The sequence below is a fragment of the Lactuca saligna genome, chromosome 1, assembly GCF_052625555.1.
Source record: "Lactuca saligna cultivar CGN05327 chromosome 1, ASM5262555v1, whole genome shotgun sequence".
Classification (NCBI taxonomy): Eukaryota; Viridiplantae; Streptophyta; class Magnoliopsida; order Asterales; family Asteraceae; genus Lactuca; species Lactuca saligna.
Window position 1 is genome coordinate 145,442,870 of NC_136417.1, and position 26,920 is coordinate 145,469,789.

Consider the following 26,920-nt stretch of genomic DNA (forward strand, 5'->3'; position numbering starts at 1 on the left):
TACTCTGATTTTCAAACAAACATAAACAAAATCGGTCTTTTCTGGCCGTGAAAATGGGGATGTCGCAAACTACAATATACTATTTTCTTATACAGATAAACTTACATTTCTTGAAACTACATCATACTATTTCAGAGTACAACTACATTTACATGTTTTGGTCTTAGGATATTAAGACTACAATACGTTTACAACAGAAATTATAGAATTTTCTAGAAGAACACATTTACATTTTTAACGAACCAATGACAGATTTCCAATACAAACATGCTTATGAACTGACCAACTTAATTGTTGATATTCTTTTCAAAACCACTTGTATTCTCAGGGAATCAGTAGACAGGTATCCACACAGGTATTGAGAACGCGTAGCTTCATAGAGTCACGTCTTTTATTTTTGCTATACATTTTGGTGTCAAGTATATAATGATTTGAACACAGATGTAAAAACTGTACTTTATCAATATCATGGTTGTTGTACTTTTATTACTATTATGCGATTGTCGTGATACTGTACATCATGTCATCCGCTCCCAAACGATTCCGCTGTTCTGATTTCAGAATGTTACAATGCTTATTGATGTGAGGTGGCCACTTGGGGAGTACGTTGAGCGTACAAGCTGGTACGTTGTGCTTACTAGCCCCAGAACGAGTAAGCTAAGTGTACGAGTTGAGTACGTCCTGCGTACTCAGCAGGTGGACTTCGGATTTGGGCTTCTCGATTTCTGCCCATATGTGGACCTTAGGAATTTAGGGCCTTGTTGGGGAATATATTTCTAGTTTGGACTCTTTTCCAATAAGGCCCACTAACGATTTAGGACCAATTTGGAAGATTGGGCCATAATAAGCCTTGGGTTACCATTTTTGGAATTAGACCTTTTTGAGTAATTGGTTTGGACTTTGGCCTTAGGTGAAGTTAGGCAAAGGGTAGAATGGTCTTTTACCTTATTTTGGACTCTTAGTATGAGTCAGGATCCAATCATTAACTGGATGTTATTTTATGATGATAACGCAGGAATCTTCGGACCATCAACTAGAGATTTGTTTGTGAGATTCAACAGTCTGAGGCGAGTCGAGGAACCAATGCCGACTCATGGTTTATTATGTTAGGGTGATAGATTTTCGTGTGACTCTTGCATGTGTGTGTGTTTGTATGCTTAGTGGGCGCGACCTAATGGGTAATATGTATTCTATTGTTTGTTATACTTGTAAGTTTGTATGCTGGGCGGGGACCGTTGTGAGAGTTAAGGCGATGACCTTTGTACTCAGTTAGTGGGGCCTGTTATGCGAGTTAGGGTGAGGCCCGTTATACTCAGTGGAAGGGGACCATTATGCGAGTTAGGGCGGGGCCTGTTACACTGATCGGGCAGGGCCCATTATATGTTCCATATGTGTGGTATGTGGTATTTTAAAGGAAACTCACTAAGCTTCATTCTTATGGTTTTCAGTTTATGATGCATATATATATGGTGCAAAAGGGAAGAACGGGAGATGATTGCAGTCCACACACAATATTGTTCCACATTTCATGATAACTCTAATATTTTATGATGTTTTGGTACATTTTTTCCACTTGGGATTTATGATGATGTTTTGGGATATTGTTTTATTAATTGAAAAATAAAATTTTTGGTCTTACTTTTGGAACACTACATTTAATTTGATTAAATTCCAACATTTTTATTATTCAAGATAAGTGGTCAAGATTTGTGAAATTCCCTTTTGTTACTGATTATAGTTATCTTCTTGATGATTTTTTTTAGCTATAAAAATTTAAAATGTATAAAAAGGTCGGGAATGATGTTTTCAAAATACATAGTTTCACAAACAAATATATTTCAATGATAGTCGTAAATTGCACATCATTGAAGAAGATATTACAGTGATTTCAAAAGTATAGCTTACGTTTCGTGGGCTTAAAGAGGTATCTTGAGCTATATGTCAGCAGAAATACATCAAGTTGAAGTTGCATTTGCATAAAGGCAACAACTTCGACTACGAGGAATGAAAATGATGTGATCAGGATTGGTACCCATTTAAAATTTTTATTATAAAGTAGGAAGAAGCTTGCACAATATGCAATCATCATGGCCGCAACAGAGAGAAAGAGTGCTCCAAGACCGGCAAACAGCTTTTTGGGCAACGTTTCCAAGAAATCTTGTTCTGAATAACGACTTATGAACAAAGATAGCATGAAGAGAATCGAGGTACAAGATGATATTAATGAAATGGCATCTGCTATCACAAAAACCGTGAGGGCCAATTTTTGGATAAACATAGGAAGACCAGAGTCTTGATCATAGCCACCCGGAAGTGTAAACGCAGCTGCAAATACTACGGTTGCTACTAGAGCGGCAACCACCATACACTGCGGTGCTGTTTCCTTCATCCACTTCTCACCATCGACAACTAGTTTTTCATGGCACTTTGTGAATATTTCATGTGGTGTTTCACCTTGTTTGTTCTTCCTTTGTCTATAAGCAAGAGGTATCATCTGCTTTACTTCCTGCAATACATGCATATTATTTAGTCATTTGTAGTTTATAAACTTGAATCTCAGATATATTAATAACTGTTGGGTTAATCAGATTTTAAGTCTAGGTGCAAAATTATTTTAATTTAAGCCTTTGTTTTTCATGGCATTTTAGTATTAGACTAGGATTCAAATTTGTCTAGTATAAATAAGACCCAACCGTGGGGTATTTTTATGCATTCATAACCTTTCATTAGTTTATTCTTGTGCACCAAGTAATTGTTTTTTTGTTTCAATTCTTCCGCTGTTACGTTTTTCCTTCCACCTGCTGCATACCTGTTTCTCTTTGATTGTAATTGAAGCAGGTTCCAACCTAAGTAATCTAACAATAACATGCTGCCATCTATATCGTTCTAACAAACATATTGTAGTGTTTGCACATTGTATGAAGATATATAACGGGGATATAATTCATAAATGTGTGTGGGGTCTTTGTTATAAGTACAACCAAAAGTTAGTACTTACAAACTTCGTAGAATCCGTTGGTTTGGAAATCAGTACAACTTATTTGCCTCAAAGAAATCAACATCACTACTACTAAGTCCACTTTTTTTTTATTACATAAATAACTGTTCATTGATGATATATATATATATATATATATATATATATATATATATATATATATATATATATATATATATATATATATATATATATATATATATATATATATATATATATATATATATATATATATATATATATATATATATGGGAAAAGTGAATATACACTTAAGGGTATATAAGCTTAGATACCCAAAATCACCATACTAAGTTGTTTTGCATCATATAAAACATTCTAATTGTCCAATGTTCTTATAATTTAACTTCTAACTTGATGTATTTCCAAGATTTTTGTAAATTACATATTTATCTTACTCTTACATAATTTTCATTTTCAACTACAATATATATAGCCTAGTAGATGTTCGGCAAAAAGATGTGATTTAAGAGAAAGTTAATAGTGAAATTTCGAATATCTTGAAAGTAAATCAAGTTAAAGTTGAAGTTTAAGAAAATTATAATAAATATATAAAAGAAAATGATGTATTATGGTGTTTTTGGGTACCTAAGCTTATATACCCTTAAGGGTATATTCACTTTTCCATATATATATATATATATATATATATATATATATATATATATATATATATATATATATGATACGAAACGATATATTATGGTGTGTTTGGGTACCTAAGCTTATATATCCTTAGGGTATATTCACTTTTCCCATATATATATATATATATATATATATATATATATATATATATATATATATATATATATATATATATATATATATATATATATATATATATATATATATATATATATATATGGTATTCATTCAACAATTGAAAAGAATACTTATAATTGCACGTAATCTACTATTAAAAGGAATTAAAATTATGACATGAAGAAATAAATAATATTCATTTTTAGGAAAAGGTGTACCTCGAACCATATTAACTCCTGTTGCATTTGTAGAGCGACTCCCGGTAGCTTCTGAAATTGTTTTGGCCCAATAGTCTCCGAAAGTAAGTGCAACATATTGTTCCCATTTTCGTCTTCAATGGTTGTTATTTGCTCTTTGATTGGGCCAATCTCATATAACAAATTATAGACATTTACTTGTCGATGTTTAACAGCAATGTGAAATATAGTCAGCCCTTTGTCATCTACCGTCCATATTAGATCTGGATATGACTGAAGAATCACGATAATGAATCTCACATTACCCACTTTTGCAGCAGCAAAAAGTACCCGGGAAGGATAGATTATTCTTTTATGTTTCTCCTTTTCAATTTCCAAAGGTGGTCCTTGGAGTATCTGTTCAATCTCATCATTAGGAAATATGGAAATCTTATTCCAAATTAATTTTAAAAAATTCAAGGCGTCACTTTCCCTTCTAGTATGCTCTAACTTCACTTCGTATACTACAAACACAAAAAACTACGAAGTAAGTCATCAAACCATAAATATTGTGATAGAAAGTCCATAATCTATTACGTGGTTGATCACTACCTACAATCATATATTGATTAACAGAAAGGCAAACTTTAGTCATAAATAATAGCTAGCGGCCGGCAAAGATGACACAATTTATTCAAAAATAATTGGTGAGTGGAGTTGTTGGGTGTCCAATCAATTTATTCTTAGGCAGGATGGTATCTTAGCGGAAAAAGGGAGAGGGAAGCTTCCCTCACACTGGAACACCATCCCTCGGGTGAGGGAAGCAACGAGCGGGAAAGAGGTGGGGGGAGGGGTGCTACACTCTCTCTCTTTATGCTATTGGGTAGTTTTTTTTTTTAATCTTTTTTTATATTTATAAAATTATATACTTATTAAAAAAATATATCAAAATTCATGGATTTTAATTCCCTACAAAATAAGAATAATATATGTATGAAATATATTTTTTCTAAAAAATAAAAAAATAGTGAGTGGAGTTTCCCCCACCCATTCCTTGGGTTTTAGGTAAGGGAAAAGGAAAGTGAAGAAAATTTCATGTTACTAAAGTGACAGATTGGCAGTATATTAGCCTTTTATTCTGAAAACGAAGGGTGTCTGTAACACCCCAATTCTGATATGATATTTATATTTTTATTTATTATTATTTTTCTTCAAGTTTTTAAGGGGAACTCGACGAGTCGGTAGCTGGACTCGTCGAGAAGAGTCAGGATTTCGAGCACGTTTAAGTTGGCGACTCGGCGAGTCCGCCAGTCTGGATGAAACCCTAATTTCAAGGGTTTGCACCCTATTTAAACAACTTTTGAGGCCACTAGTCAGCCCCCATCACCCCTCAGAGCATTATTCTCGAAACCCTAGAACCCTCTTTGCATTTTGTGTGATTTTGGTGTGTTCTTTGAAGATCTTGAGAGATAAAGGAAGGTGGATCAAGAGGAAAAGAAGGAGATCCTAGATCCTTGAGGAATTTCAGAAGATAGTAAGGTATATCTTGGCCTTTTTCTGTTTCTATGCTTAAATCCCCTTTTTGAAGCCATTAAAGCTATTCTTGAACCATTTCTTGGCTTAGTAGTAGCATAGAGGACTCATGGAGTTGATTAGCCTTCGGATCTAGCTAGGTTTGAATTCCAGAAGCTTAGATCTAGCACCTTTATGGATCCATTTTGGATGGAAGCTCTAGATCTACTATTATAGTGTGCTTTGAACCTTAAAACCTTCATTTGATGTTATTTACACGTAAAGTTAGAAACCTTACGTGTTAATCAAGTCCCAGGAACCCAGATCTATTAATGGTATTGACTGGTTTCAAGCATAATCGAGTATATAGTGTTTGCGCCAAAACTCGACGAGTAGTAGTGAGTGGAATCAAAAAAGTAAGAGTAAGGACTCGACGAGTTGGCGACCCAACTCGACAAGTCAGGTCAACTGAATGTTGACTTTGACAGTTAGGTTGACTTGGACCAAGGGTAGGAGAGTCATTACACCCTCAGTATTATTATCAGTATTTGATTGATGGTGCTCATGGATATTGTATCCGGGGTGAAACCGGAGCCGCAGCAGACAGATTCTGGAGTAGTCCTTTCAGCAGCTAGGCTATGAGGTGAGTTTCCTTCCAGTAAAACGGGTCTAAGGCCACAATGTCGGCCCGTTTAGTTAGTAGTAGTTTCTAGACTTCGGTCTGATGCAGTTTTTAGTTTGTTTGATGCCTTCGTGGCTCAGACCGGATTTATGTATTATGTGTTCTAGGCTACTGCCTGACTTAGTATGCAGTATATGAGTTGATGATGATGTGTGTTATGCTAGTTGATATGGTTTTATATTATGCTATGATCAGTTAGTTCCGGACTTCGGTCCTATGCAGTCAGTTCTGGACTTCGGTCCGATGCAACTAGTTCCTGTCACACCCCCAAACCAAGGATGGCGGAAACGTCCGGGGGTGGAGGACTTCATGTAGAGTATCACAACAATGAGTATAATAGTGCTCAAAGTAAATACAACCGACACAAATATAATTGAAAACGTTACATCAAAGCACATGTGGAACTTGATCTCGTCGAGGAGAATTGCAAGAGTCTCATCGGATAGATTCTTCTTGTAAATTTGGGACGTGTTGGGTAGGGTGTACTTTACTAAGCTCGCGGGAGTAGATTGAAGTAGCGAGTTACAGGGCTGATTCTGACAAGAATCTCGAAAGACACAATTATTTGGGGTATTGGCTTTCCATGCTTTCCGAAGCGTACTAAGCCTTCCCAGAGTGAGTGTCTCTAGAGGAATTTCGTCGGTTATACCGGTGTTCTAAAGGTTTCTTCTTCTTGTTTCTCTTCCTGTCAAGGGTTGCTCCCTTTAGGGTCAAAGTTGGGAGGGGGTTCGTATTTTTCGAGAAGTTCCGAAGGAATTAAGACGGTAGGTCAGCAAGACCCAGAATTTTTTTTTTTTTTGGCGTATTTCTGCTAACGCCTTCGATGCTGATTGTTTCTCAACGGTTTTGATCAATTGAAAGGGTCCTCATGAATTTCCACCTTGGTAACGATGTGTCTTGCGAATTGAACTCCTCAATTCCAAAACTCGTATCTAGAGAACTTCGGGTAATACTTCTCTGATCGTAATGCTTTCGTGGTTTGTTTTAACTGTTCTCCTTGGTTTCCTTCTTACTACGAGGGTAGATAAGTAAGTCATTTGTAATGACGATGATGAACTGATCCTAGCAAGAAGGGTATATCCTATTTATTACGTTCATGACTCCAACGAGTGGTTTGGTCCTATCCGAGGGTTATCACTACGAACTTTCAGCGTCTGCATCGAAATTGGAGGATTGTTCTCGGATATCCTTCTTCAATACTCGTGACTGGTGATATTCAGATCTTAGGTCCAATTCCTGAAGGGTACCTCGTTTCTTGAGGTTGGTCGGCCTATTCGTCAATGCGAGGCAGATAGTAAAGGTTTCTATTAGAGATGTTGTCGGGGCCTCTGAAATCAATGGAATTGTGAGCAATTTGTCTTTCTAATTTGAAGAATAAGACGAGAGCTTTTCAGGGTGAGAAACTTGGTTCTTCAATTTCATTGTTGAGTAGTTCGACAGGTTTGACCTGACAGCTCTTGTAGCTCGGTAGGAAGTATGTGGGTTTGGTTCACTCGACTATGACTTTTTCAATGGCAGGACATTTACTCGTCCTTCTGGGCAACCTTAGTCCGAAGCTCATGGCAGGACTCGTACCATATCTGTCCCAAGCATCTATGCTTGAATCTTGTCTGATACATGTGTGACATTCCCGAAGGTCTCCTGTAAATACATGTGATAAGGCTTCGGGAAGTATGACACTCCTCTGGTTCATGTTTTAGAGTTCCACAGCGAGAGATGACCCAAAGGTCCGTACTGGATGTTTATGAGAGACGATAGTTTCGATATTCAGGGGTTAGGCGAAAGGCCCTTTTGTAGTCGTTTAATCAGGAAGACAAGGGCAATATCAATCAAAATTGGAATACGACAACACTATCTTTTTTTAGATAACATGAGATAGTTGTCTTCAAAGGAAGAGATCACTAGAGTGATAGAGTGTCCTGTATTTCTTTTTTTTTTGTGTGTTCCGTTTTGTTTGATGTTATGATTATCATAGATGATTCATACCACAGTGTCTAGCACTGGTAGTGGGTGTGTTTTCGATAGCCAGTAATGATACTTGATATCATGATTCCTGACAGGTCTCCTTACGATCGAGCGGTATATGATTGTCGTATGTAAATTGACATCGTGAAATTTGTCGAGTGGGTGACCCCACTCAACCCCTAATACTAGACATGGAATCGGAGTTAGGATGGAATTATCTATTTCAAGACTTAAGTATTTTGATTTTAATTTAACCCCGATGTATGGACAAGGTCATTACAACTTACAAGTAATGCTCCTAAGGTCACATATGAATGTCTTTGGTTTGATTTGTATGAGAGAGAAAATATTTTAGCTACTTTTTAGAAGGAAGGTTACTTTAGTAAGCGTACCAAATTTATTACAAACATATAGTACTTAAACGTATTGTTGTTGGGAACATTACAAAAGTCCTAACATGGTTCCCTTGCTGCTCCTGTTGGTGTGTTCATCACATTCCTACTGTTCCTTCGTCGTTCTTCTCAGTTGGACATTCTCTCTTGAAGTGTCCCGTTTCACCGCATAGGTAGCATACTGGGCCTACCTTGGTGCAGTTGATTGAAGGGAGGTGATGGGCTGAGGCCCTACAGAAACGAACGGTATGCCCTTTCCTGTTGCAGTTTTTACAGTGCATCTCCCGGCAAGCCCCATGGTGGTGAAAGCCACATTTGTTGCACTTTGGGAGTGATCCCTTATATGGTCTGGCAGGCATTTGGGTGGCAGACCCCGAGGCTAGTGTCGAGGCATTTGTCATGACTGTTGTTGTAATGGTAGAGGCGGCCTTAGGCTGTTGTCTTTTAGTGTATCCCTTTGATTGGTGGCGCTTTTTCATGTCCCAAAACTTTCTCTTCTTGTTCGAAGGTTCGTGGCCTGATGAATTTTTGCTGGTAGGTACCCATTGGTGTCCCTGATTGTTACCACAATTTGTATTGTAAGTATCGCTTCCACCCTTGTTGATGTTGTTAGTATTGAAATGCACCATGATGGCTGCCACGGCTGCCGTGACTGCAGCTTGAAATGTAGCAGCGTCTATCTGAAGTGTTGGCGTCTTGCTAGTTGGTTTGTTGCCTCTTGGTGAAGACATAGCTTTGTTTCATGACGAAAAACGACTTCGTTAGTGGAAATGATTGTCTTAAGTGCATCCTTACAATTTATATTTACGCATATAAATTTTTGCACATTACTGTACTATCCTTAGTGTCTCTGCTAACGCTCCCGAGATAGAGTTATGGCAGTAGGTAGGAGTAGGTTTCATACGGACGTTAAGCTTTACTCCTCTTAGAATCATGTTTGTCCGAACACACTTGGCTGAGGAATTTTTGAGGGGGTCCGGTGCATTAGTGCTGGTATGATCGCACCCATAGGTCTATGAAGAAGAAACTTCTCAACAAATGCTTAAAGGTGAGACGATAATGAGTTTCTAGGATGGCTATATGTCGCGAGTTTTCTAACTAAGTTTATCTCATATCGATTTGTATCAATGTTCAGTTGTTTAGGGTGTTCTGAAAACAATTTATAACGAGATTCTTTGTATAATAAACTCATGTATTTTAGTAGTTCTGTTTCCAAGTGAAACCTTATACTTGACCCAAGCTAGGTCCTTATCACGACCTATTGATGTATGCTTAGTTATATAATTAAGGCTAGATAGTCCTTCGAGTCTGTTAGGTACATCCTAAACCCATCCTGTTAATATGACTCATGGTTTCAGTGAAAATTTTGACCTCAATGCAGGTCTACATCACATTTGTGCATGGGCGGTTTTGATAGTAGATAGATTTCTTGATTTATATGATCACTTAATTTGTAGTGTCGTGATTTTACTTACAATAGAGTAGCACCAACGCATACTTATGGAGCTAATTTACTAGGTCTGGTGAGCGGCATGAACTCTACTTACGATGATCCATCCCTTATGATGCCTGAGGCAAGGTCGATGCAATTTTTGTAGCTTTGCCAATCAACGCTTGGCTACAATCATCCTTTCCTTGAATGATGTGTGTCCTACCCTGTTACTCTCTTTCCTCTTCATGAGTGGCGATAAGGTCTTAAAAAGAGAGTTGGTCTCGGGAATAGTAGTACAATTCTGAGTCACCGGTACATGAGATGGTGGGGTCTATAGTAGTGCGCAGTTTTCTGAACTCAGATTGTAATCTTCTTGTTTTAATCCCCGATGATCGCGATCCGCCGGGTCTTTGCTGGGAGGGCTCTGTCCGTCGGTCCCCCGTGGTTGAGGTCATAGCACCCTCGTTGGTCTCCACATGGTGGTTGTTTTCATTGTTGTCGACATTCAACCCTCGATCACGATTGCCCAACGGTTCACGGGTTCGTTATAGTCGAAACGGTTCACGGAACCCTTGCTATGCATGGAGGATTGATTACCTCCAGTCCCGCTTATGATTCTTCTCATAATCATTCACCATTCCTCGAGTTCGGATTATGAAAGTAAGGGTCGTCCGCTAAGTAGGATTTTGCTATGCTGTATTTGCGAGAATAGAAGGGGAGGAGATAAGTACTATGCGTCTAACTCTATTATCAATTACTTATAGGGGGTAATCCTTATTAGTTACTTCTATAATGACATAGTGCACACTAATTACATATAACAAGATACGATAGACCTTTGAATAAGTGATCCCACTCTAGATCCACATCCAAACAAGGAAAAGGATGTAAAGTAATGACCACAAATTCTAAGTCTATAATTTCTAAGTTATATGTAACCTTAAGTATCCACTTAGGGACTATAGACCTATTATTAAGGATCTATTTAGTTTTCATATAAGTTATGATATTACAAAATACTCCTATAGTATTTTAAACTCATGTTCTATTCTATTGTTCTCATTGTGGTAGTGTTGGTAAGTTTTAGACTTGTTGCCATATCACAACTATCCTTGGGCATGTACTAATCACTCCTCGGACCAGCATAGTTGATCAGGCTATGCCACTCCCAGGACTGACCATGCATCCCCGAGCTTACCTGTGATATTCAACAATCATTACTTTTGTTTTGTTCTAGAGTGGTGCTGACCTTAATATGTATGTATGCATGTATACCTTTAATAAGAAACTATTTATTTCTAAAAGTATAGTTGTTTTGAAACTTTAAATCAGAGACTTAGTCCCAATGTATTTATAGTTTGTATATCTTATGTGGTTTGATATACTGAGTTCACTATAAACAATGCTCTGATACCAATCTGTCACACCCCCAAACCAAGGATGGCGGAAACGTCCGGTGGAGGACTTCATGTAGAGTATCACAACAATGAGTATAATAGTGCTCAAAGTAAATACAACCGACACAAATATAATTGAAAACGTTACATCAAAGCACATGTTTACATGATTCACATCAATTACATTATAATACAAAATGAACTGTTTGACGATTTATCGTCCCATCCTCAAAACGTTGTTGATTTCCTGTTTTCACTGAATTCCTGAGAATACAAGTAGTTTTGAAAAGTGTCAACACAAAGGTTGGTGAGTTCATAAGAGATTTCGTTGGAAAAGTAAATCGTTTTCCTTGTAAAAGCGTTAGAATATGTATCCAGAAAATCCGATATTTTCTTTAAAATCTGCGTAATGTAGTCTTGTGACTGAAGACCAAAATGTATAAGTAACCTTTCTTATTAATAGAAAATATTATGCACTTAAATGGACATGGACGCGTTTGAATTAAATGAAATTTCTGTATGTTCTCATGTTCGTTAATACTTTATATATATGTAGTCCTAAATTAGAGGACCGAGAAATAACAAGTATTGACCATACTTAAAAGTGTAAATGTGATTTCAAATGATGTGTAGTCGTAACTACCAAAACCAAAAGTTTACAGTAATATCTGTACTCATAGAGATAAAAAGGTGATTTTAAATCGACATAAAACTCGTTTAGGTTTTAAAAATAAAATCCCGTAAACTTATGGATTGTTATATCCCTATGTGAGTCGCTATAATCATACTATGACTATGTGAACCTGCCACGACAGTTTTGTAAAAATCACCATAAATTGTAGAAAAATCGTATGGAGATGTGCAAGTAGCCATTTTAAAGCTAAAAACTTGAACTATTTGCACCTTGTACAGTTTTAAAAAAAAATGTTTAAGATGCCCAAAACAGTCCATGAATGGAGTTGAACTTTTCTGATGAAGGCTGTTAGAAAATTTTAGTTATGTTCTTAGTGTTTTAACTTGTATTCCCCCCCCCCCCCCCCCCCCCCCCCCGAAAACTTGAGAAAACATGAAAATGTAGGGGTATGAACTCACCTTGAGTGATTTCAGTAGATAAGTGTTGAAGAAGAGAAGTGTTCAACCCAAGAACACTTGAAGAATCACATGAAGATTCGAAGCTCTAACATAAATATAATGGAGTTTGTGTAAGATATTCATGATTTGAGTGGAAATAAGTGAGATAATCATAAAGAGAATGGATTATGCTTACCAAATGTGGAGGAAAAACTCAAGATCAGCCCTTGAATCTCGAATTTCTAGAGAGAGAAAGTGAGAGAGGAAAGAGTTTGATCTTCTTGTGAAATGAGAGCAAATGAGAGAAGTGAGGAGAGAGGATGAATATTCAGCTCTCAAAAACGTGGGAAAGAGTCAACACTCCACCTCTTTGTACTTTACCCACTTGCTTTCATTATTTAAATAATGATTTTTATGAAAATATGATTAAATTGTGAATATTTAGGGTTTATTATGTTAAAATATGATTTTGGGTGAAAATCCCGCGTTAAAATAATTAAAAACGGGCCTTAAACGCAAAACTACGCGAAAACCGGGAGAAAATGAGTTCCCAGCGAGACCTCTCGGTCCTAGGCCGAGGTTCAGTCCCTAGGCCGAGACTCGGTCCATGCTGAGGTTTGTAGCCGGAAACGAACAGAGGGAAACGAAGGGGCGAGGAGGTGAGAAACGAGAAGGCGCAAACCGGAAGTGAGAGGCGAAGGCGAGGGTTCGGTCCGGTGATGAAAGGCGAGAAGTCAGAACCGAACGGACTGTAGTGAACAGTACCTTCGGTTCGGTTAGTGAACAGTACCTTCGGTTCGGTTAGTGAACAGTACCTTCGGTTCGGTTTCGGTTCCTTGCTCTCGGGTTCGGTTCCTCCTGGGCGAGGTTCGGCCCTGAGAGGACCTTCGGCTCAGGAGGGTTCGGCTCCTCCTTGCTCTTGGTCCCTAAGAGGACCTTCGGGTCCTAAGAGGCTTCTCTCTTCTCGAGAGGTTTCGGTTCCTAATGTCCATTTTTCTCGTTTTTACCCCGTTTTAAGCCGTTTTTGACCCGGTTAAGGGTCGGAATGACCCGAATGATTCCAACAAGTTACGGGAAACTTTTGAGAGAGATTTGGGAGAGATTTCTCACACTTGGAGAGATTTGGGAGAGATTTGACATTCTTGGAAAGATTTCTCATACACAGAGATATTTGCGAGAGTTTTCACATACTTGGAGAGATTTGGGAGAGATTTGACATTCTTGGAGAGATTTCTCATACAGAAAGATATTTGAGAGAGATTTCACATACTTGGAGAGATTGGGGAGAGATTTAACATTCTTGGAGAGATTTCTCATACAGAGAGATATTTGAGAGAGATTTCACATACTTAGAGGGATTTGGGAGAGATTTGACATTCTTGGAGAGATTTCTAATACAGAGAGATATTTGAGAGAGATTTCACATACTTAGAGGGATTTAGGAGGGATTCGACATTCTTGGAGAGATTTGACATAGAGAGAGATAGAGTGAAAACGATTGAGAGAGGATCCATGTGTGACAATTGTGAGTGTCTGGCATCGCAATGCATGGTTTGTAAACCCTGTTAAGCCTTGTTTAAGGATCTTACACACTCCCGATGAGTATGCATCATTGCTTTATCGGTTTGGCTCGCCACGTACTACAGTTTTAGGTTAAGGAGATCTAGATGTTCGCACTTTTTGTTTTATGATTTCTCACTAGAATAGAAGTTATGTAGAAGTTTCTTAGTGTGAATCTTAGTACTCATGGGCAAATTGAGTCAAATGGTTTGACTTGCTGACTTTAGTTGACTTTGACTTGACCGAAATTTGACGGTTGTCACAGTTCCAGACATCAGTCCGATGCAGGGGACAAGGTCCCAGACAGTTCCGGACTACGGTCCGATGCAGTTTCCGGGCTTCGGTCCGATGCAGTGGGCAAGGCCCAGTACGTTCTTATATGTTATTGTATGGTATGTGGTAGTTTGGGGAAGCTCACTAAGCTTCGTGCTTACAGTTTCAGTTTTGGTTTCAGGTACTTCCGCAAGTAAGGGGAAGAGCTCGGGATGATGGCATCGCACACACCACAGCTTCAGTCTTTATCCTGGGAGTTTGTTTTGATTCATAGTTTGATTTGATACAATTGTTTCACGACATTTTATTATGAGTTGAGATATTTGACGTATGGTTTTTATGATATGACGATCAGTATATATGATTTTTATTACTATTAAAATATAATTTGGCTCGTATTTTAGGATGTTACAGTGTCCATTGACAACCTTATCACCCATGTAGATTCGTCATTATACATGGAGCTTCATCCATATCAAAAACTATTAGTTAAGGTCCCCATATTATCATTGTTCTCTTTTCATGTCTTTATATATCATGTTTTTATGACTAATTGATTTATGGTATTCCTTAGTTGCCTTTAATTTGCTTGTTTACATTGGACATCATAACAAATTATTGATGCAAATGGATTCACGTAGGACTCGGTCTGAAGTTCATGCTTGAATAGTTGACCCTCTATTCAGGACCTCAAAACATGATTTCTCATCAAAAAAAAACCATAAACCATTTGCTGACATGAGGCTATGCCCATGTAATTCTATGGAAACACCCAACCTGTAAATTGCAATACTATGGCCTATTTGGCATAGGGGGTTAGTGGTAGGGTATATTGTAATCAACAAATATCAAATTTGGTTTCAGATTTGTTAAAGTTAAGCTAAACTCTCTTAATTACTAGCAATTAATAAGTATTATGTTTCTGGTTAAAACGGTTACTATGTGAACCATTAATTGTGTTGGTTTGAGTCAGTATAGTTTGAACCATAGCATTGGTTAGGAGACTTTGTAAATTTGACTGTTACACGATAAGAGTAGTTATTTGTATGTAAATTTGACTTTGTAAATTTAACTATTACACGATAAGAGTAGTTATATGTATGTAAGTCTAACGTAATATTTTCTTTTGGGGTTATATCAATAAAAGTATTTGTTTGTGTATAGGACCCATCGTCTAATTGACTCCTTTTCCATTATCTTTTTGGTACTTTTGTGTTCATCTAATGCTTCATTCTAATATAGTGGTATGAGAGCATTATTCTAGATATACAGATCAAGCATAAAACGCAGGGGTGAGGAAGAGTGATAACAAGACAAATAAGGGTATCATTTGCTTTATGAGGTATTTTGGCCTTTATGGTGGAGCTTCCCAATAGATGTCACATGGGAGTGGGTGTAAAAAACTTTATTGACCCCCCCCCCCCCTAATACACACATACAAATATTATAACGAGTAAGAATGAGAACATTCTGAAATTTGTTGGTGATTTAATATCATCAATATAATTTAAGTATAATAGGATTAAATTTGTTGACCAAAAATGATCTAGTTAAATATGGAACAAGTTAGGATGGTGGAAGAGTACACACTTGTTTAAGTTTTCAAAATTCAAAGTACATTGTTATTTAGGGGCGAAACCCCTAAATGAACGGTGGTCCGGGGCGCACCCCTTGGAGTGGAGTCCAAGGGGGCAGAGCCCCTGGCTGGGGTTAACAGGAATCATATAGCCAGATTTTTGGGTTATGTTGTTATATTAAAAAAATGCATCAAAAATCTGATTTTTAGAAAATGGACTCATTTTGACCCTTTTCCCTAAGATCTGTTTTTATCACAGGTTTGAGCAGTGTTATGACAGTTTCTAACCATCTTGTGATAGTTTTCAGGAATCATATAGCCATTTTCTTTATCATTTTCTAGTATACTTCTTCAAGAACAAAATCACTTACATTCTCTGATTTCGTAATCTTTGAATTTCATCCGGTTGAGTGTTCGATCTATACCATCGAAATGTAACACTCAATTTCCGATCTGAGGTGTTTGCCAAGTGTGTAATTTCTATTTGGTACTCAGCGAGTTGGGGTGCCTTAACTCGGGTAGTCGAGGTGCTTTTTAGCCGCAAGTTTAATGAACCAACACGATGAGTTGAGGAGCCTCAACTCAGCGAGTTGGCAACTGGGAAGGAAGCCCTGATTTTTAGGGATTTGCACCGTATTTAAAGGACTTAAGTCCCTTGGATGGCCACCTTACCAGCCTCTTCTGTCCAGAAATCCTAAATTTGAGTCATCTTCCATAGTTGAGTGTGTGATCTTGTGGAGAGCTTGGAGTGTTGATTTTTGATACTCGTTTGAAGGAGCCTTAAAGTGAAGGTGTCTAGCTTGGTGGAAAGGCTTTAGATCCAGAACTTCCCCACTCATTGCAGTCTCTTTGAGGTATAAATCTTGTATCTTGCTTCTTCATTGATTAAATCTCTTCTTTTGGGGTTTTATTTTGATTAGTGGACTCTTTGATGGATTTTCCAAGGATTTGAGTGTTTCATGGGTTGTCATTTTAGATCTGGCCATTTTGTGGCCTCATTTGGCTTAAAGTTGCAAGCTTTATGAGGATTTCGGTGTCATGCATTAATTAAGCCAATTATTAAGTCCATTTTAAGCTTCAGAGATTCATTTAGATATGCATGAATGTAAAGTTGGCAACTTTACGTGGTTTTCCAACTCAAGGAAATCAGATCTAGGTTTTGGGGTCATGTCCTTATGGATTGAGTGCTTATTGTGTTAAGTTGTTAGGGTTTGGGTGAACTTTGCGATTTTATTGATAAACTCGGCGAGTTGGTTCAGTTTTTCCAGACTTTTCAGTTAAATGGAAAAACATGGCGAGTTGAAGGAATAACTCAGTGAGTTAGGTCAAATCGGGCCGTTGACCTTGACTTTTTGACTTTTATCTTCGACCAAGTTGTCCTAAGCGAGTAATTGAGATAACCTTAATTATAATAAACAAAATTATGGGCTTAGGTTAAGACTCATATGAGGTTGTGCCCAATTTGGAAAATTAGGCCATTAGTGGGCTTTTGTGGATCTTTTGGTTTTGGACCTTTTGGTTAATGGATTTAGGCCTCAGTTTTTGTTCATGGTTGGCCAAGGGTAAAATGGTCATTTTACCCCAAGTTTGGATGGTGGGCCTTAGAAGGGAACCCAATTGCTAATTAGGTGTTATTTTGATCTGATAGATCGGAGGTGTCATCAAGGCAGCAACTAGGGATTCTTGCAGCTTCAGTATTCGAGGTGAGTCTCCTCACTGTTCTGTGGGTCGAAGGCACCAATTTTAGTCCATTTGGTTTATATATTATAGGAAGACCTCGGGGTAACCTAGCAAACTGTATGCAAGACCAAAGTTTGAACTCTAGCAGTTACTTAGTTAAGTAGTATAGATTGTATGCTAGTTGTCTTTGTGATACTTGCATGGAAGACCTGGAGGTGGCTCCTGACACATGTCTGTAAGACCCATGGTTTTGGCCCCGCCTAGCAAGGAAGACCACGCGGCAGCTCGTGACATAATGGCAAGACTATGAATGACACATAGCACCTTTATTGATTGTGGTATATGTATAATAAGTATGGCTCAATGATATGTATATTGTTTATGGCTTGTTTGGTATGTGTGGTATGTGATATTTGGGGAACTCACTAAATTTTGTCCTTACAGTTTGTGGTTTATGGTTTCTGGTACTTCCAGCTCGAAAGGAAAGGGCTCGGCTTGATCGCAGTGCATACACCCGTGTTTTCTACAATGTGTGATCTTTAGGAATGAACTCTGATAATTTTTTTATTTTGAAATGCTTTTAAATGTTTGGATAAAGTTACAATGGTGTTTTGATGATAATAAAATGAAATTTTTGCCCTTGATTTTTGGGATGTTACACTGAATACTTCAATTTGATAGTGAATCACGACTTTCAGAGAATCCAAGCAAACTGTTCATCCCTTATTTCTAACAAAATCTATGGGCTACAATGGATATGGACAAAAAGAAGGGTTGTAAAAAGGTTTCAATTTATGGTGCATAAGGCCAAGTGAAAAGATCTTGGTGTGAATTATGTTTGTTTGTTTGATGTCTGATATAAATATGGTTGCTTGTATAGATGATGCTCTCCATAGCTACTTTAATGTTCAAAATTGGTGTTGAAGTAATGGTTTGAGGAAGGAGAATTGAAGAAGTTGAAGTGGAAACCCCTAATAGTTAGTGTCTTTAATCTTTTAATGAAATGGGTGGAATGGATCAAGCTTACCCTTAAGGGGAAGTGTTAAAGTTAAGCTAAACTCTATTAATTACTAGCATTTAATAAGTATTATGTTTCTTGTTTAAACACTTCGAGTGAACCATTAATTGTGTTGGTTTGAATGGATATAGTTTGAACCCTTTTGTTGGTTAGGACTTAGGAGACTTTGTACCTGTCCAATAAAAGTCTTTGTTTATGTATAGGACACATCTAGGGGTGCAAACAAGTCAAGCTACTCGCAAGCTACTCGGGATCGACTCGTTAAAAGTTCGACTCGAAACGAGCTTAATATTAAGCTCGTTTATTAAAAGAGATTGAGCTCGAGCCTATTTCACTAAGCTCAATTAGGCTCGCGAGCCTAAACGAGGTTTTATATAATATAATTTATTATTATTTTCATATATTAAAATAAAAACATATTTGCGAAATTATAGATTTCGGGTATTAGTAAACGAGCTTCTTAACGAGCTTGAGTCGAGCTTAAGCTTATTTAGGCACATTAAACGACAAACGAGCCGAGTCCGAACCCGAGCCGAACTTGTATAATTCTTTACGAGCCCGAGCCGAGCTCAATAAAAGAAAGCTCGAATCGAGCCGAGCTGGAGCTCGAGCCTTGTATAACTTAAACGGGCCTGAGCACATCCTCTTGTTGATTCCTTTTCTCTTATCTTTCTTATATTTTTGTGTTAATCTACGCTTCATTCCAACAAGATCTACATACAAACTTCTCCAAAGTTCTCTTATAAATGTAAACTACGTGCCACAAGTAATAATTCTTAGAATCAACATAATCATCTTTACTTCTATTATATATTTAACAGAAAATTGTTGCAGTACGTGATTGTAACTATAGTTCATCTATGACCTAAAAAATTTTGGAATGATTAATCTTCTCCAACTCGTTAACAATATAGCGTTGCATATGGCCTCAAACTTTAATATCTATTAATTCTTCAAGCCATGGCCAACTCCTAAAAATTGGCATGAAGAACGAATGTATAATATAACTAATCACAAGCATTAGTAGATCATGGCTCTACAAAAATCAATCTCAGATCTCCAAATTACTTACTTGACTCGATAGGTGTTGGAAACGGTAAAATCTAGAGAATATTAAAAAACTTCTTACAACTAATTCAAAAAAAAAAAAAAAACAGCTTAAAAGTTATTGCACATCCAAAGAGGAATGAAAAACAGATAATAGACTAGTTAAGGGGAAATTACTTACTTGACTCGATAATTCTCAAGATATGATTTGGTTCTTTCTCTCTAAATGCATCAGTCTTCTGAGCCAAAACTAAGAGGACATCACTGAGTAATTTCTTATTGGAGGTGAGTTGGGTGCAATCATTCACTATTTTTCCAGCAACTTCTACAAAAAGGTTAGGTATGCGAAAATGTTATGATTCATGCAAAGATCATCCACACGGTTATAGAGTTAAAGCATGATTTTTTGAACAGAAAATATGTATGGAAATGGGTCACTCTTTGTATAATATAATTTTAATGGATCAAATTGGTAAGATTTTAGTAAAATTAGTTATAGAAAAAAGGTTGAATTGGATTAATGGTTGAATGACTTGAATCTAATAAGATGATAAAGTTGTTTTTATGGAAGATGTGCTCAAGAACTAACCCAAGTTAATAAGTGCCCAATTTTATGAGAAACCATTATAAATATTAAGAGTTTGTAACAACTACTTACCATAGAGATCACCTTCGACACATTTTTTGAGAACCCAGCCCCGCATCTCATTCGTCCAAAAATCGCCAGACATTTTTTTGGAGATATCATAGAGACACGTCACCATATCGTAATTTCCACTTACGGCAGCCACATAAAGTGGCATCATCCCTTGACTACCAGGGATTTCTAGCACTGCTTTGTTCTTTTCTAAAATTATTTTTGTTGTTTCGACATTTCCTACCATAGCTGCTAAACTGAAGGCAGTGTTATAACTTTTATTTTGTAATTCCATATCCTTCTTTTCCATCAATTTCACTAAATTTTCAACAAATTCTTTCGAAGATCTGGTGCTTTCTGCAGCTGCTGCAATGTGAAGTGGTGTATCAAAATTTTTTGTGACAGCAAACCTTACTAGCCCAGGTTTTATATCAAAGATGGCTTTAGCAGCTATCCAATCCCCTTTCATTAATGCTTCAAAAAGTGGAACACAAAACTTGATGTAGTCTTCTCTAGTACCTTCACATAAGTAATTTCAAAATCAAACTAAGTATTGTGTTATCGTATGCGTAAATGTGGGTCAATCAAAATTAAATAAAAAATTAAATAATTAAATAAATAAATAAGGGTAAATTAGTCATTTGTTTAATAACTTCCGAAAATAATCCCTATAATCATGGTATTTCTCCAGTTTAAATCTCCTTCCCCTCTTTATCTAAAAACCGATTTCTGAAAACCCTAAATTGAACAAATCGACACCCCACCCTTGTCCCTCCAGCCGTCATTTCCCCTTTATTCCAGTCTGCATCAAGTTCCGATTCCGGATCGGAGTCGGATGACGAAGCTCAAGCTGCTCTCGAATTACAAACCCTAGAAACGGAGCTCTCGACAAGGAGCAGCGAAGCAGCGGTGCAGGTGAGTATAAAAACTATTAGGAGACCAATATGTTTCTCCAAACCGAAGAATTCGATAGGTAATCATACTAATTAATTAATCATATGATCTTCTCCTTTTCTCTTTGTTGTTTAAACTTGAATCCATTGTTTTCTTCTGCAATTTCTGAAATACAATTGGGGCCTCCAAGGGAGGATTATTTTCCGGCTACTGTGATTCAAGTTCGTCGGACGCAACTCAGTCGGCGGCGGCCTCCAAGGGAGGATTATTCAAGAGGAGATAATGAAACTAGAGTCTCAAAAATCAGAATCTAGGGTTTATAATTTTGATCAGGACACAGTGCTCAAGTCAACAGAAAAATCAAAGAAGAAAAGGATTTAACAATCTCCAGATACAAGTGATTCAAGGACCTTTCCGATTGAAATTATTGAAGTAAGTCAAAGTCTTGAACTGTTTTTATGTACTCTCATGATTTTATCTCAAATTGATGATTGTGTTACATTGTTAATTAATAGTTAAAAGTGTCATACGTGGGAGAGAATATAGCATTGGTGAGTTTGAAATGCAGGAAAAGAAGAGACACGATGGTCAAGATTTGTGAGGTTTTTGAATCTTTGAAGCTCAATGTTGTCACTGCCAACATCACTGCTTTTCTTGAGACTCTTTTCAAGAAACTCTTCATTCAGGTTTGCACTAGAAAACATACACTTAAGTGGTGTGTTCTGGACTGAAAACGAAGAAGAGAAGGATTGCAGGGGTATTTTTCTTTTGTATTAAATATTGATTGTGAATCGATGTAGAAAAGAATAAAGAATGGAAGAGTGTTTATGTAGATGATTCAATGGATGATATTGGTGAGATTCCAATTCTATTGGAATGGAATCACGAATTCCAATTCTATTGGAATGGAAAGACGAATTCCAATTTTGTTGGAATCACAGATGTTGATGCTTGAAGAACATACCACAAAATTGAAACAGACCACATTACTCTTGTAGAATGTATTCGTCGTTAGATTTTGATGTTTTCTCTCCCGTTTTAATTGTTTTTTAGTTTTATTCCTTAACAGTAAATGTAATTTTCAACAATTGTTACCCGTATTCTATAAGAAATAATGTATTTTTTGTTTTTATTCGTCAATTGATTATTCAAGGATTTGTTATTCTACTAGAAGTTTTTAAATTCATGATCAAGAAATAGGTTCAAGAATATTTTTATTATTTATGGTTCAAGAATATTTTTATTTTTGAATATACTCATAAAAATATTATGTCAGAATGTCCGAATTAGAAAAATTATAATACGTAAAATCAGATTTTTAAAATTAATAGAATTTATGATCCCTTAAAAAATGTAATTTTCCTTTGTTAAATCTATATTAATTGAATAAAGTACCCTTGTAATTGATTAAGATGATATTTTCAATTATACTTAATTCAATAATATATATTAATCACTTTCTTAAAATAAGTAAACTTGATTGGCCCATATTTATGCATACAATAACACAATAATTACTTTGAATAGAATAACCTAGACCTATATATATATATATATATATATATATATATATATATATATATATATATATATATATATATATATATATATATATACACACACACACACACCAACACACATAAGAGACAGTTCATTTGAGATTAAAAAATAGAGATCTTGAGATTCAACCTCAACCACATATTTCATATTTGTCGTTCTAATGCTTCAACGTACATGCAACAGCTAGATATGTCTAATCATAAATGATTATATGACAAAGAGATTTAATTATATATGATTATAAATGTTTATACATATATGCTTAATAATATATGATTATAACTGTTGGTGGCAAAAGAGATAGTGGTGGAAGAGGTGACGGTGGTATAAGTGACGGGTGTGGTAGTGGTGTGGTTGGCTGGTGACAGTGGTGCTCGTAGTCGTGGTGGTGGTGACAGTTGTGGTGGTGGGAAGGTGGCAGAGGTAAAGGAACCGACGACGCTACATAATCATTTATGATTATAACTAACATGCAACACCGGTACGCAAGAGGGTTAAAACGATAGATGTGAATTATATTGCTGAGATTGAATCTCGAGATCTCTATTTTCTTTTGAAACTCGATGGAACCTATATATATATATATATATATATATATATATATATATATATATATATATATATATATATATATATATATATAAAAAGTTATGAGTTTTAAATGTAAAATTACATAGTATACATTAAAATTAAAATATATGAATTTATATGCAAAATGGCATACTTATTTGTAAAATAGTTTATTTATATTTAAATATATGTATTTTTTGAAATGAGATTTTGTAAGATAATAGATTGTTTCATTGATAAATAGTGAGGTTAAACATCATATAAATAGAGTTACATAAGAGACTTAATTTAAACCCTAAAGGGCTGGACCAAAACCCTAATCACTAACATCCCTGTAGTTTGATCAGGAGGGGATGATTAAACTAGAAAAACAAAACATAAAACATAACATAAATGAAGACAGCGGCAATGGTGGTGGCAGAGCTCTAACGATGACGACTAACAACTGCTTGTTGGAGAAGGAGAGAGAACAAGCGACGACCAGCAGCGACTCTTATGTATAATAAGAGAGGAGCGGCGGCGACGATAACGATCATGCAACCGGTGGTAGAGGGGTTCAAAGAAAGGCAGCGAGAAAGAAAGAGTGCTTGAGTTGCGGCGGACGGAACCAATTTCGATGAGATCAGCGACTACAATAGTGATAGAGAAACAACGACTACATATCAGAGGTTGCCCCACAAAGAATGTGCCATTGGAGAGAGGCAGCTGCAACATCCGAAGAGGCTGAATCGGAAAAGAGATCTAAAGAAGTAGCCAGCCGAGGAGGAGGCGGAAGGTGAAGAGGCAGAAGTACAAGCCGATAAAAGGTCTCTGGTTTGGTGTCATTCGGCTGTTTTATTATTTAGGCGGAGAAAAGAAGAAACGGAAAAATAAGAAACATAATGATGGCACCTCCGACGACTATTAGAGAAGGTCGTCAGAGGTGGAGGGCGGCGGCTACTGGTTGTGGTCAGAAGTAACGGTTTAACTTAGAGCTCTAATACCATATAAGATAATAGATTGTTTCATTGTAAGCAATGAGGTTAAACCTCATGTAAATAGGATTACTAACAGTTTTATTTAAAAAAATTATGTACGATAATTGTAAAATGTGTAGAAAAAAAAAGATTAGTGACTAAATTTGTAGAGAAAAAAGAAATTAGTGTCTAAATATGTAAAATAAATAAATAAATAAATAAATAAAAAAAATAAAAAAAAAAAGTTTGTGGCTCAATGTATATATAAAAATATATATTAATGGTCTGTCATGTACTTTTTGAACAATCTAAAACACAAAAATAAGCTCAATAACTAAATATATACAGAAATTTAGTTACCATTATCTTTTTCTTTAACACAATAATATTTTGTAAAAAACAATTAGTTTGTTACCATTTGCCATATTGAAACAAACCCTTGTGTTCATAGTGCTGCTGCCAACTATTTTTCGCGTGAGGAACTGTTTGAGATAACTGATCAAATTTCTCTTATTCCGATATTGAATTTAACTTGCATTAAATTTGATATTTGCTGGTAGAATTCCGTAGTTTTTTTCTTTTTATTTTTTAACTGCTTTAAATTTGAAGCTAAACATTCACCAACTGGGGGAGAGACATCTTTTCATACACATGATACCATTAGGTTATTAAAATTCCATGTAGTTTAGAAAGTACCTTCAATTAGCTGTCCACATGGTAGATTTAGTGGCAGTGGTGGTGGCGGACCAATTGGAATCGCGATTTGGTTATGCTGCTGCTGCATCTGGTCTGAGATGTTTACTGATAGCGGTGGGAGTGACCTCTGCATATATCTCTCGGGCTGCTTAGTGCTTACTTCCCTGTGTACTGATAGTAAGCATGAGTAACGGAGATACAATCATAAAAGAATGAACTTAGTAGACGATTTATTGAAAATACCTCAATTTATCCAACTGATTGAAGTCGTACCAACAGAACTTTTTTTAGTCACTGTGAATGGATTTTTGAACGAAGAGTTAGACAAGAATTTATATGCGGAGTCCTCTTGGGAAGTCAACGTACATAAAAGTCGAGGATAATTAAGTTGAGGAAAATGCGTTATATGCACGTTATTAAAGGGGAATAAACAAGTCCTATATAATCTCTGGGACGGTGTAAAGTCTTTTATTATTACTTTCGTAGGTCTTTTTTTTTTTTTTGTTTCGAATGATTAATAATATACTGTATTTATTTGATAAAAAATTTTATCACTCATTAACGTTGTTTTGAATTGGTGTTTATTTTTTATTAAATTATATTTACTCTACATTTTATTTTTATATTTTGTAATTTTAACTAATTAATTGATTTCTTTTAACTTTAATATCAAGTACTAAATTTGTAACAATCATGTAATGTATTTATTGTTTTATGTTTTTACAATCATATTAATCAATTTTATTCGTTTGATATTTAGAACAACCGATGTAGTTATATATTTCATTTATGCTATAGTTGTTATCGTCAAAGTTCTAAAGTTTGTCAAAATATGATGGTTGTGTTTCTATAATGATTTTAGGTGTGGTAATGCCTAACATTTAAGTGTTTTTGTTAAATGTGTTAATTTGAAGGTTAATGGTCTTGTAGCCTGTAACATTGCATACATGACCTTCCATCTTCTTCTCACGGCACCCCCTCCCCCTATTTTTTTCTTTTAATTGCAGCCACCAAGATGAGGAACAATGTAGGTCAATATCGAGAGCCAACCCCCTCTTCTTCTTCCTTTTTTTCTTGAGTTGTAGGTTTCCAAGAGAAAGAGCAACAGGTTTATGATGGTAATTCAGTCGCCCTTCTTCTTCTCTTTTGAATTAAACCTCGTCTACAATGAATTGGAAACATTCGTCACTTTTATCAGGGTTTTTCCCACATAACCATAGCCCTTCTTCCCCATACCCCGCCCTAGTATTTCCCCCCGCCACTGCCATGAAACCCAGCTCCTATTATTGCCCCTACTTGTTCATCACTACCAATCCACTAGCAAGCTACGGTGATGGTGGCTTTAGACATATATGCAAACTTCGGTAATGTAACCCACCTCTCACTATCACCCATAATTGCTCTTCGTTATCATCTCCTTCACTTCTCTAATATCCAAAACGTGAATCATGATGAAACAATAAAATATCGATAGATTCTATATTATGAGATGAATCAATGACAAGGTTTGACAATGATTGAAAGTGAGCCAAATGTATTAATCACAACAATAGAATAGTTCTTGGAGGCAGAACTATTTTGTAATTGATTCAAAAGTTGTAACCCTAGATGTTAAATGCACACTATATATAGACAATATAATACAACAATTTCGAACATGGACAGGCCCCATTTCGGAATCGTAATTAAACATAAATCTGAAAACATACATTTGACACAACACTAAATTAGACTTCACAATCTCCCCCTTTGTGTCAAATGGAAGGAGATCTTCATCATTGTCTTTGCGTGTCAAAAATCTTTAGCATAATCTTCAGAAGTGAACCTCGGACAGACAAATACCAACGAATCATGTCCGAAACGCACTTAACATCCACAATAGTGTTGGATTTGTTTGCTTCAGCCCTAGAAAGAATGGGTCAGAGCACTTATGGAATATAAATGCTTATCCCTTAGATAGAACATGCAATTACTGATCACTTCTCCATCCTTCGTCTTGTATACAATGCTCCAGTGCTTCGAATGAGCCCTCCCTTCAGATGTT

General features: G+C 36.3%; 1 protein-coding gene across 2 annotated transcripts; it reads right to left on the reverse strand.

Annotated features, from left to right (window-relative positions):
* Window positions 1-1,798: 1,798 nt before the first annotated feature.
* Window positions 1,799-25,249, reverse strand: LOC145045193 (uncharacterized). 2 transcript variants are annotated; one of them, XM_078993542.1, is made up of 6 exons: window positions 25,120-25,249; window positions 24,877-25,040; window positions 20,222-20,719; window positions 19,745-19,888; window positions 4,001-4,482; window positions 1,799-2,506 (listed from the first exon to the last, which is right to left on the reverse strand). In XM_078993542.1, exons 2-6 carry the CDS (start codon window positions 25,007-25,009, stop codon window positions 1,889-1,891), a joined length of 1,875 nt encoding a protein of 624 aa, XP_078849668.1. In that variant the 5' UTR covers window positions 25,010-25,040; window positions 25,120-25,249; the 3' UTR covers window positions 1,799-1,888. The 2 variants fall into 2 exon arrangements, with proteins under 2 accessions (XP_078849668.1, XP_078849673.1); XM_078993547.1 differs by having other exon boundaries at window positions 24,877-25,047; window positions 25,120-25,232.
* Between the last annotated feature and the right edge of the window lie 1,671 nt (window positions 25,250-26,920).